The 12,209-nt window shown below is 38.4% G+C and overlaps 1 protein-coding gene across 1 annotated transcript in view; it reads right to left on the reverse strand.

The window, feature by feature from the left end:
• Positions 1–10,734: 10,734 nt before the first annotated feature.
• Positions 10,735–12,209, reverse strand: part of ADI1 (acireductone dioxygenase 1) — a 27,883-nt gene continuing 26,408 nt past the window's right edge. The window contains exon 4 of the mRNA XM_006863968.1: positions 10,735–10,854. Within this exon, the coding sequence (XP_006864030.1) occupies positions 10,735–10,854 (120 nt within the window). The remainder of the gene's footprint in view (positions 10,855–12,209) is intronic.

Consider the following 12,209-nt stretch of genomic DNA (forward strand, 5'->3'; position numbering starts at 1 on the left):
CTTGGATCAAGACTGAAACAATTCCATTCTTTCTTGACAAATGCAATTGACCCTTTTTGCAAGCCAGTTATGGCTGGAGCTCCATCTATAAGAAGGACACCTAACTTTTCAAATGTTAGCTCAATTTTTTTCACTGATAAAACAAGTCTCTCAAACAAGTCCTCACCTCTTGTAGTGCCTTCCAGTGACAGCAGTTCCTCTCACAGGTCACACGCTGTAGTTACCCCATAAACAAAAATGGCCAGCTGGGCAGTATTTGTTATGTTCATTGTCTCGTCACCAGCTAGAGAGAAAAACTGGAACTCTCCTATAGAATCCTTCAATGTTTTTTCCAATATCTTGTGCTAAATAAGTAATCCCATCTGAGATGGTTCTCTGAGACAAATTAACACTCTGAAATAAATTTACTTTATTTGGTGCTAACAACTCTGCAGCAGCCACCATGCACTCTGTCACAAACTCTCCCTCAACATAAGACCTCGGCTTCTTTGCTATTTGCTCACTCACTACATAACTCGTCTGAATAATGTTGTCTCTATCACAAGGCCTAGTGAACGTAGCTTGTTGTGAGTCCAAACTTCATTGAAGAGCATTGATCCTTATCCAGATGCATTTGGCCTCCCAATTCACTGAGTTTAGCATGTTTTGAGCTGTAATGACACCACTGATTGTTTTTTTCTTTACTGCTAACACATCGCCACAAATAAATGCATGCTAAAACATCAGCACACAGGTTTGCCTTTGACTTCAACAAGAAAATATCATTTGTCTATTTCTCTTGGAAAGATCGACACTCTGCATCAACTTTTCTTTTCTTTGTAGTTCCCATTTGTAGGATGTTACACCACTTAAACTTTAGTAATTACCCAGTATGTGTGTCATCAGCAATGCAATTATTTTGCTTTGATCACTGTTCTAATCCTGAATCTTAGATTTGTAACATATCCAATGTTCATATCATCGACTCTTGAGGTCTCTTCTGTGCACTATAATTTCCTTAATCTTCATCAGCGATTCCATTTTGTGAGGATTGTTGATCGTGGACATGTGGATATAGATTGTACTGGAGTGATCATCTGTGTTGGCAAAGAAGTCAACATCGTCAGAGGCAAGGTTATCAATGTCTTGAAGAATCATCTCATCATCCCTGGATCACTGTAGTTTCCCCACAGTGTATTGACACTTTCACAACATGTACACTCCCAGCCTACCTGGCACTGACTGTCCTCTGAGTCACCACAATATAGGAAGCTGGGCTGAGGGCAGTCAATAAACAAGGAGCATCCTTGTCTGTAACCTCATGTACTCATGTGTCTTGTCTATCCTGGAATGAGCATTCCTTGCTTGTCCCTCAAAATTGACACTGTTATTATGATTCACTTGACTTAAATTTATGTTACTATGAAAAAAGCTCCTAAATTTATTGAATTTCGAGTCCTGCCTGTGGTTGCCTTGGCAGGGTCAGACCCAATGATTCTAAGGCTGGACCTTCCCTACCCCTGCCTTAAACAAAGATTGGAGTCTTGCTGTGGTGCTGTAGGATAAGTACTTGACTGCTAACCACAAGGTCAGAAGTTCAAACCTGCCAGCTACCCCTGCTGGCTGCTCAAAGGTTCCCAATTTTGTTTCAACATACACATAATAATAACTGCAAAGTGACTTGGAAAAAGATTAAATGACTTCACATACCTTTCCCATTATACTGGCAGCAATCAGCTTAGAGTCTAGCACATAAAAGACCAATAGTTTTAAAATGTGGAATGAAGAATTATAAAGTATCATCTTTTATTTAGAATCAACCAGAGAATGGGGGAGAAAAGAAATCACAAAAAGCCAGCCAGAAGGGGGGTAATGGAAGGAGAGTCCATCTCATTAGTTGTACATTCAGCAAGGTGGATTGGCCTTGGTGATGTCATGCACCTTGAATTTTCCCTGACAGTCCTAATTGCAAATGAGGTCACTGACCCACAAAGTGCTTGCAAACTTCAAGTCTTCATTTGGGATTTAGAAAGTACATGTAGTAAGTACATGCACATCCCCATCAATATACATGGCCACTAACTTCAAGTCCGTCTTACTCCAGCCAGAGGCTTCTAGTTCTTAATGCTAAAAGTAGTAAAGTAGCGGCACAATGTGGGCTGTAAAGCCTGTCAGCCAACAAGCACCCTGCCAACAGTGGAGCAGAACCGGCGGCGGGCTAATCAGTAGCTTGGGAAATCTCAGAGTCAAATTTTAACTGAGACACATACTCTGCTCGAATAGGCAGAATAGCCACCGGCATAACTTGTTCTTGTGTTTCTGTGTTATATTTTCCCTTATCTTGTCACGTTCTAAAATAAGGAAATATTAGGTCTACTACACTGACATTCTTCAACTTGCTGAAAGATTTTAGAGTGGGTATATTATTCCATTCAAACCCAATAGCAGTAACTGACAAAATACTTTATTTCCTTCCATTCTAATCTTGAAATCTTTAGAAAGCTGGACTTAAAATTTTTTTTGCCAATTAGTCATTGTGTAACTCATAAAACTATGAAGTTATGCAATATTATTTCTAAGTAACTTTGCATCATATACTTTCCAAAAAACACTAATTTTATCCAGCTGATATGAAGTGAGGGGAGACGCACAAGAATACCCAAACTTGTAAATAGTACCCATTTGACCTAGCTTTGGTGGCTTGATAAACAGAACTCAACTAGAGGAAGATGAAAAAAAAAAATTTTTTTTTTTGATAAAGGAAACGAGGGTAAATTGCTACAATTTGATAAACTTGACCTATATTCATGCATGTAGTAATTCAAAATATCAATAGAGAGGGAAGGATTCTTCATATTAAGTATCAATCCTATCCCTTCTGTATATAGGATAGCTAGGGACAGGCAACTTAGATATTGACTATCTAAAATGAGGGGGCGATAAAGGCACAAAGTAACTGGCTTGCAAGTTTTCAAGAAGAAGTTAAGTTTAAGAGTGTGAGGAGGAAGATGGCGTTACCACTGACTAGCTTTCATCTTGTCTAGATGGGTCTGGTGAAAAGAGATGGGGATAAGATTTTTATGATTCAGTAGTAATTGTTATCATGACTAATTGTGGTTGTCACAACTGTAAAGGTAGACATTTTGTAACAAAAACATGGGAGTAGTTAATCTTTACAGTCCAGAAACAGAGGACCCTAGGACCATCAGGGGAGAAGAGCACGGGAGGAATGTGGGACCCTATCCAGAGAAGCAACAATAACAGAGATGGAGGCAGAGAGGAGGACATTCAAAGAGGGAGCAGCTGAGGACTCATGGGACTGAGAGCTGGTGGCCAGGAGGCAGGTTTGCAGAATTTGCCCTTTGGTTGTTTAAATTATTATATATTCCTGAGTGTTTTTGTGTACATCTCACCACCCCCCACCTCTTAAAAAAAGAAAAACAGAGTGAATGGAAGCAAATACTGTTGAATGATGATGCACAGAGGAAATTGTAATCATTGCAATGAAATGATGGTGTAAAGCTGATGTCCTCCCATGTAAACTATCACTGAGTTCACAATTTAAAATTTTTTTTTAAAAAAACACTGCTTTTCAGATCACATAAGAATTTAACATTTTGAATCTGTATAACTAGAACCAGATTGATCATCCATCCATCCACCCACCCACCTGCCCACCCACCCATCCATCTACCCAATGTTATTTTTCCTACCACTTGCCAGATACTAGGTAAAGTGCAAAACACACTGACAAATTATTAAAAATTCCTGTAAGTCCTCCCATCTTCCTTATATCTATCAGAGGTGAGATGTTTTGCTCTCAGCAAATTTCATAAATCAAAGTCATCCAAGAGCACAATCAATAGCTCTCAGTCCTCCTGATAGAGGCCTTGCTCTTGGCAAACACAGTCTAGTGTAAGCAGAAGAGGTTTGTGCTCATATTATTTGCCAGAATCAAATTGTGAAAATTAAAGGCCTGAAACATCAAACCTAAATATGTAATTAGGAAAAATACCCCCATCAACAGAACTAGATTATACCCTCACAAGAGATAATCTGAACTTTTGACATACTTATATTATCTACCATTTCCTGGGAAGAAATATGCAATGAAAGTTCAAGGAAAAACCTGAGTGGCCTCTTCACATTCTGCAATTGATAGTCACCAGCCTTAATCGGGTTCTCTAGAGCATTTGCAGCTGTGGTCATGAGTAGGTGAGTATACCTGAACACTCATGCACAGATTTAATATAAACAGAGAACTAAACATCAATTTGAGAGTGGGTTTGAGTTCCTGCAAATCTGTACATCAAAAGGTATTTCATTTTACTGTCTTCTCGTATCCCTTGTTTGCATGTCTGTTGTGAAAAAATTTTTTTAACTCCTTAAACAAAGATTAGAGTTCTGGTGTGGTGTTGTAGGGTAAGCACTCAACTGCTAACCAAAAGGTCGGGGATTCAAACCCACCAGCCACTCCTCAGAAACCCTATATAGGGTCACTCTGAGTCAGAAGTGACTAGATGACATATAGTCACAACAATAAAAAACAGAGATTAAATTCAATACTTTCCTCAGCACAACCACTTCTAGATGTTAAAAAAACCGGCCTATCAACAGATAACAGTGGATCTTTCCTCTAAACGATCACAGGTTTCAGCAGTGCATTGATTCAGACTCCAGCGACTCCATGTGTGCAGATAACAAAGGCCTGTCTTCCGAGGTATATCTGGGTGTGCGTTCAAACTGTCAACCTTTCATCCAATTGTCTAGCACTTAACCGTTTGCACCACTCAGGGACCTCAGCAATGCCTGCTTTTCCTGAGTCAGTGCGAAACTGCAAAGAGAATGGGACATATTCTCAACTCCACAGTTAAGATAGCATAGGTAGAAGATAGGAAAGGTGTTAATGGTGAGAGGTGGAGAGTATGAAGATCTATGAAAAGAATTTGTCAATCCTAAAAGACGCCTTAAAGTAGGTGCAATTAAACATGGCTTTGTAAATAAACAAAACAATGAGTTCATTTTGATGGGCTTTGTTGTTGCTATGTGCCATCGCGTCGGTTCCGACCCATAGAGACCCTATACAGGGTTTCCGATGAGCGACTGGTGAGTTTGAACGGCTGACCTTGCAGTTGAAATGGCTTTGCAGTCTGGCGCATTAATCCACAGCACCACACAAGGACTCTATTTTGATAAGATTGTTGTTGGTATGTGCCGTGGAGTTGGTTCGGACTCATAGCGACCCTGTACAGGGTTTCCAAGGCTATAAATCTTTATGGGCGCAGAAAGCCTCATCTTTCTCCCACAGAACAGTTGGTAGTTTCTAACTGCTGACTCTGAGGTTCGCAGCCCGATTCGTAACCGTTACGCTACGAGAGCTCCTTTAGTACTGAATAAATAAATAAAATTGAATAAATGAATAAAACTGAATAAATAAATAAAAATAATTTGTCGGATCCTAAAAGAAGTCCTTAAACTGTATGTAATTATGTATGGACTTTGTAGATAAACAAAGTGATGAGTTGATTTTTATAAGATTAGTACTGAATAACATTTTACGCCATAAAGCACTATTTTGATTTAAGAATGGGAATGTTTTATCAAAAATTAGGATACACGGCGTGTACACAGATGGTCAAAGGACAAGACACCAGAAACAGATACTTTAGAAAATAAACTGAGCTATACACTAACTGCAACTCGAGCTCTTCTCTATTTTTAATTCCAGTTCTAATACTAACAGGCCTGCCACGCTTCCGTCACTTCTGTAAAAGCTCAGCTCAGGATTTTTAAGAGTTCAGTACTATAAGTTGATAAATGGGAACTCTTTAGTTGAAGGGCAGAAATGACAAAATAGAGGCAAAGCTCTGCCAGCTTTTAATTAGATCATACACAGTAGCAATCACTGAAGCATATGGCTATTAAGGTGCATGTGACACCAGCAGCTTTCCAGAGGACAGTACAACACTCTTGTCACTTATCTCGTTCTTCTTCTAAAACAGTATGGACAGAGAGAGACAGAAATTTAAAAAAAAAAAAAAAAAAAAAGTACTGCTGTGTTGATTCCAATTCATGACGACCCATGTGTTGCCAGAATTGAACTGTGCTCCATGGAGTTTTCAATGGATGTTATTATTCAGAAGTAGGTTGCCCGGCCTGTCTTCCAAGGTATGTCTAAGTAAATTTGTACTGCCAACTTTTTACTTAGTAGCTACAACAGAGTGAAATTGCTTAATTTGGCTCTTTTAGACATTTATGGACTTGTGACTCACACAAAATGATTGTGAGATTATACAAATAAGGTACTTGTGACTCACCAAAAGGATTGGACAAGGGGCTAATAATGCAAAAAAGGTGCATACAACCCTCGTGGGGGTTGTTGTTGTTGTTAAGTACCGTGGAGTCAGTTCTGACTCATAGTGACCCTGCACAGGGTTTGCGAGGCTGTAAATCTTTATGGGAGCAAAATGCCTCATCTTTTCTCCCACGGAACCACTGGTAGTTTCGAACTACCAACCTTGAGGTTAGCAGCCCAATTTGTAACCACTACACTTAGGTGTCATCAAGTCAGTACCAACTCACAGTGACCCTGTTTATGTACAATAGAACGAAACACTGCCCGGTCCTGAGCCAACCTCACAATTGAACTCATTGTTGCTGCCACTTTACCAATCCATCTCATGGGGGTCTTCTTCTTCTTCTCTGACCCTCCACCTTACCAGACATGATGTAGGACCATGCAAAAAGGCACATTAAACCCTAATAAGAAGATTGGCTAGTTTTACCAACCCACTAGACTTACAGGGACTAATCCCAGAATACCTCACTAGCACCAAGAAAAACCAGGAATAGTGCATATCCTTTGGAACCAGGGTCCCTGCACTGAGAACCTCCTAAACCCACTGAGAACCTCCTAAAGAGAGCTGTAAAAATGGATGCGAGAAAGTGAAAAACAGCAAGAAGTAGCGGCAATCACAACAGAGTTTAGTGGCAGAGAAACAGCAGCAACAGAACCAGGAGACCAGCGTGAAGTGACGTGGTGGGATTCTTGGCAGCTACCATGGGTGAGCCAGACCCATTGATTGAGAGAAATGAGCCTTCAGGCAGGAGGCTACAAGGTAAAGCGGGTGCCTCCTGGTACTTACCAGAGGAACTAAAATAACTTTATAATTCTTAACCTGGCAAAGAAAAGGACGGGCCAAGGACTGAGAGAAAAATCTTATCATCAGGGGGATCAAGAGGAACTCTATGCGGCTGAGAGAGCTGTCCTATGCTGAAGAAAGGAGACTTTGCCCACATACTTCCTGATCCTGATGCTAAGTTGTACCCTGTTATTATCCTAATAAACCCGAATGTGTGAGCATGCTCTGTGTGTTATATGTGGCTACTGCAGCAAACTATCAAACTCAGCCAAGTAATAGAGAGTAGCATGAGAGGGGTGGCTGGTGTCAGAATGGATAAAAGACTGGAGAAGGGAAGTATGTCTAACGCCATGGGAATTAGCCCTGGGTTGATGCTGGGGATGGTGATTCTCTTCCCCCTTGTGAAATTAGACCAGGACAAGGACCATCACTGCCAGGCCATTTTAATAGCAATCGAGCAGCTAACTGTTTACACTACCAGGGAAACTCCATCAGCTAAAAAGAAAGAGAGTAAAAATCAGAAAGGGGATGATCCTATTCATTAAGGAAATGTGGATAAGGCCAAACAGGAAAAGTGAAACTCCATTGGAATTGGGTCATTTTTAAATGTTAGACTTCAAACAGGCAAAATTATTTTCTAGGATTCTACTGGAATACAATGTTTTATCTGAGTCAACATACAAAGTTGAAAATTCTTAGATTATCTATATCTACACTTCTTAATTAGAAACAATTGAAGGGAAACAACCTAAATGCCCATCAACGGAAGAATGGATAAACAAACTTTAGTACTTACTCACAATGGAATACCACACAAAGTTAAAGAATCACAATAAATCTGCAAAACACCTCATAACATGGATGAACCTAGAGTACATTATGCTGAGTGAAATCAGCCAATCACTAAAGGACAAATATTATATGACACCACTATTGTAAAAAGTCAAGAAAAGGTTTTCACACTAAAAGAAACATCAAATATCTATTTTACAACAGTAGGCAGAGGAAACCAATATCCACAAGATAGTCAAATACATAAACATTTTTTCTCCTCCTTTACCCATTCAGCCTGTCTCACTCCATGTGTCTATTCAGAGAACACTGTTCTTTCAAAATTGTGTGTAAATCACTATTTACCTCCATCCCATTGGCCCATGAATACCTCCCTAAGTCTTCCCTTGTCTTCATTGTTCATCTGGCACCCTACCTCTTCTTGTGTATCGCCTTCCTCCTTCTTGTATATTGCCTTCCCTGTTACCCATGCTAATATGTGTCTACCCTCTAGCCACTGAATTACTCAATTCTGATAACCATCAAATGATGTTCCTTTTAGTATGGAAACCTTTTAAGCTTTTACAATAATGGTCACATACAATATTTGTCTTTGTAATTGACTAATTTCACTCAGCATAATGTCCTCGAGGTTCATCCATGTTATGAGAGGTTTTGCAGATTCATAATTATTCTTCAAAGTTGCATAGTATTCCATTGTGTGTATGTACCAAAGTTCATTTATCCATTCTTCTACTGATGAGCTCTTAGGCTGTCACCATCTTGCTGCTATTATAAATAGTGCTGCAATGAACATTGTTGTGCATATATCTAGTTGTATCCTGGCTCATATTTCTAATGGGTATATATACCAAATAGAGGGATTATACATAGCAGGCTAATTTTTAAGTTAATTTTGTATGGCCACGAATGATGTTATAAATGTTGGCAGAAAAAAGGTTCCCCACCCTTGCTATACAGGATCACTATGAGTTGAAACTGACTCAGTGGCACTTCACAACAATAACAAAAGAGATTTAGTTCATTATCATGTTGCCTGCAGTGATTTTAATCCTAAAATTCACAAACAGGTTACTTCCCAAAAGCAATGCTGTTGTTGCGGAGGTAATAAAGCATTAACGTTAACATGAGATTTTGAACCAGTTTTTAAATGCTTAAGCAATCTTCTAAATCATTAGGTTGGCCTGGTGTTTTATATACTTATATATTATCAGATTAGGTAGAATTGTATCCATCTCAGAATTGTTAAGTAGAAATATAATGTACTAATTTTCTTGTTAAAAGTCAAAGGCTTGATTGTGAAAGAGATATACAGGAGGTAAATTTAATATAGAAATTTCATGCTGGAAAAATACTAACATATGTTTTAATTAATTTTTTATTGTGAATTGGGTGAAGGTTTACAGAGCAAATCAGTTTTCCACTCAACAATTCATATACATTTTGTCTTGTGTCATTGATTTCAATCCCCACAATGTGACATCATTTATCCTCCTTCCTCCCTGTGTTTCGCATTTCCATTCCATTCTTCCTTCTTTCCTAACCCCTCCTGCTTCCGAACTTTGTCCTTGCAAATGTTGCCCTTCTGATCTCCTGTGGTTGATTGGTCTAAGGTGTACATACCTCCCTAGTGTCACGGCTCCTTTAAGAGGCCTATTGTTGGGCTGAAAATTGAACCTCAATTCCAGGCCTGAAGGCCATAGTCTTTGTCAGATTACTAAATCTAGTCTTTACTTATGATTTTGAGTTTTGTTCCAAATTTTCTCCCACTCTATCTAGGACCTTCTAATGTGACCCCTTTTAGAGAAGTCAGTAGTGGTAGCTGGGCACCCTCTATTTAGTTCTTCTGGTCTCAGGATCATGGAGGCTAAGATTTGCAAGGTAACATAATACTTAATCATATACATATACCACCACACAAGAAGCTCTGGTAGCATAGTGGTTACGAATCAGGCTGTGAACCTTAATATCAGCAGTTTGAAACTACCAGCTGTTCCACGGGAGACAGATGAGGCTTTCTGCTCCCGTAAAGATTTACAGCCTCGGAAACTCTGTACAGGTTTGCTAAGAGTCAGAACTGACTCCACAGCACAGAACCACCACCAACCACCATCACACAAAAAATCTAAATGAAATTTTAAGGGACTAGGTGAAAATATCATAGGAAGGGGCTTCAAACTTCAAAACGTTTGTAGAAAAATAAAATTAAAATATAATGGAATTTTTCCATAAACCTTTTAAAGGCCCCTTGTATGTATCTGAATATAAGGTAACTAACCCCAAGCACAAAATTAAGGCACCTACTTTGTTTTGAACTAGAAAGAGGCATAATCAATTTATAGTATGTTCTACCCACCATCATCTCAAGGAATAATTTTAGGAAAAGTGTTATCTTTGATTTGGTTACTTATGTTATCTATTATGTTTTTTTTTAAAGATAAGAATGGCATTGAATGATATGTGGCTTAAAGTTAAAAAAAAAAAAATTCAAAGATCACATAAGGTGTTCTACATTTTGGGAGACTAAGCTTTCATTCATGGGAAAGTTGAATGCATATACTCACACAGGGCTAATGAACCACTATTCTTGTTTTAATTAGAAGAAATGAATGTGATTTATCTAGATTTTCATAGTTCCATCCATACAGCAATCAACTGTATTGTTCCATTCATTAAAAAATATTCTGATCCAATAATCTTACAAAGAAAAGACAACCTAACCTCAAGTTTACAGTAAAGGCAAAGAAAAATGATTACTTTTCTGCTCAATTATTATGCTTAGGATCTTTACCAGTCATGTGTTAGTTTCCGGAGAACACCCCTATGCTATTTGTGCCAAAAATTTCATATACTGTCCTCGAGCATCAAAATGGTCAGCGGGCCTGTTGTATGCCGTCCATATTGGTTCTCCAACAAACAGTCGCATTGCCTTTGTGTAATTCTAGAAAACAAACAAATCAGCATCTTACTAAACCAGAGGACCTTCTGCTTACTCATGCTAACAAATTAAAATAATTTTCTTTGTTTTTATTTCTCTGTCTTAACATTTTTGGTTACATTTTATTCTCTGAACAAAAATTAGTATCAGAAAATTTGGCTAACGCTAACAAGAACTTATGTTCAGGCTAGCAAAACCATCTGCTGTTAAAGTTCAGTGTTTAACTCTATATTTCTATATTAAAATATCAATCATGAAAATGAGCACTGACTCAGGAGGCTAGGGACTGATAAGAATCAGACAAAAGGCCTAATGAGTATGTTTCCCGGTCCATTCCATTTCCTTTGGGTACAGTGTCACTAGGAGTCCTGGTGTGGTGCTGTAGAATAAGCACTCAACCTCAAGGTCGGCAGTTCAAACTCACCAGTTGCTCCTCAGAAACCCTGTACAGATTGCAATGAGTCAGAATTGTCTCAATGGTAATTAACAACAGGTTTTCTAAGAACTAGCATTGGTATCCTCTTATGTTGCTGGTGAGGGGCAAGGGGGGCAATTTGGCATGTTTCATCAAAATTTTAAATGCACATACTTTTTAATCCAATTTTAACTCCTTTAAAATAACCTTATTTAAGTGCAAAATGACAAATGTATTTGGTTATTTATTACAGCACTATTTTTAATAATAAAACATTGAAAATGATCTAGGTATCCTTCATTAGGGATCACCCCTTCACTGTAACAAATTATAGTTTAAATGAATTAGGATACAGCCAAAAATGAAATCGTATGCAGTTATAAATAAGAAATGAGGCTCCTTATACACTTATCTGAAAGGATATCCACGGTATTTCAGGTTAAAAAAAAAAAATAGTAAAATTGTATATGTATACAGTCTACTGGTGTGGCACTATAGGATTAGCACTGGACTGTGAACCACAAGGTTGGCAGTTGAAACCCACTAGCTGTTGCTTGAAAACCCTATATATAGAGTTACTATGAGACACAACTGACCCAACAGCACTTAACAACATAGTCTGCTACCACCTGTATATTAAAAAAAAAAACGACTTACTTATTCATATTTGCTTGAATAAGCATAAAAGTATCTCTGAAAAAAACTTAATGTAATATGAGTTGTCTCCAGAGAGAGAAACTGGGTGGCTATGAGGCAGGAGTAAGAGGGAGACTTTTTACTGTATACCCTATACACATCTGTGTAAGAAAAGAAAACATAACTATAGTGTTTAGATGTTTATATTTCTTTAGCCTCTTGATGGAGAGTATAGGGTGAATAACAGGGTCAGCAGTTTGAAACTACCAGCTGTTCTGCAGGAGAAAGATGAGGCTTTCTGCTTCCA

This window comes from Chrysochloris asiatica, unplaced genomic scaffold, assembly GCF_000296735.1.
Source record: "Chrysochloris asiatica unplaced genomic scaffold, ChrAsi1.0 scaffold00058, whole genome shotgun sequence".
In the NCBI taxonomy this organism is placed as follows: Eukaryota; Metazoa; Chordata; class Mammalia; order Afrosoricida; family Chrysochloridae; genus Chrysochloris; species Chrysochloris asiatica.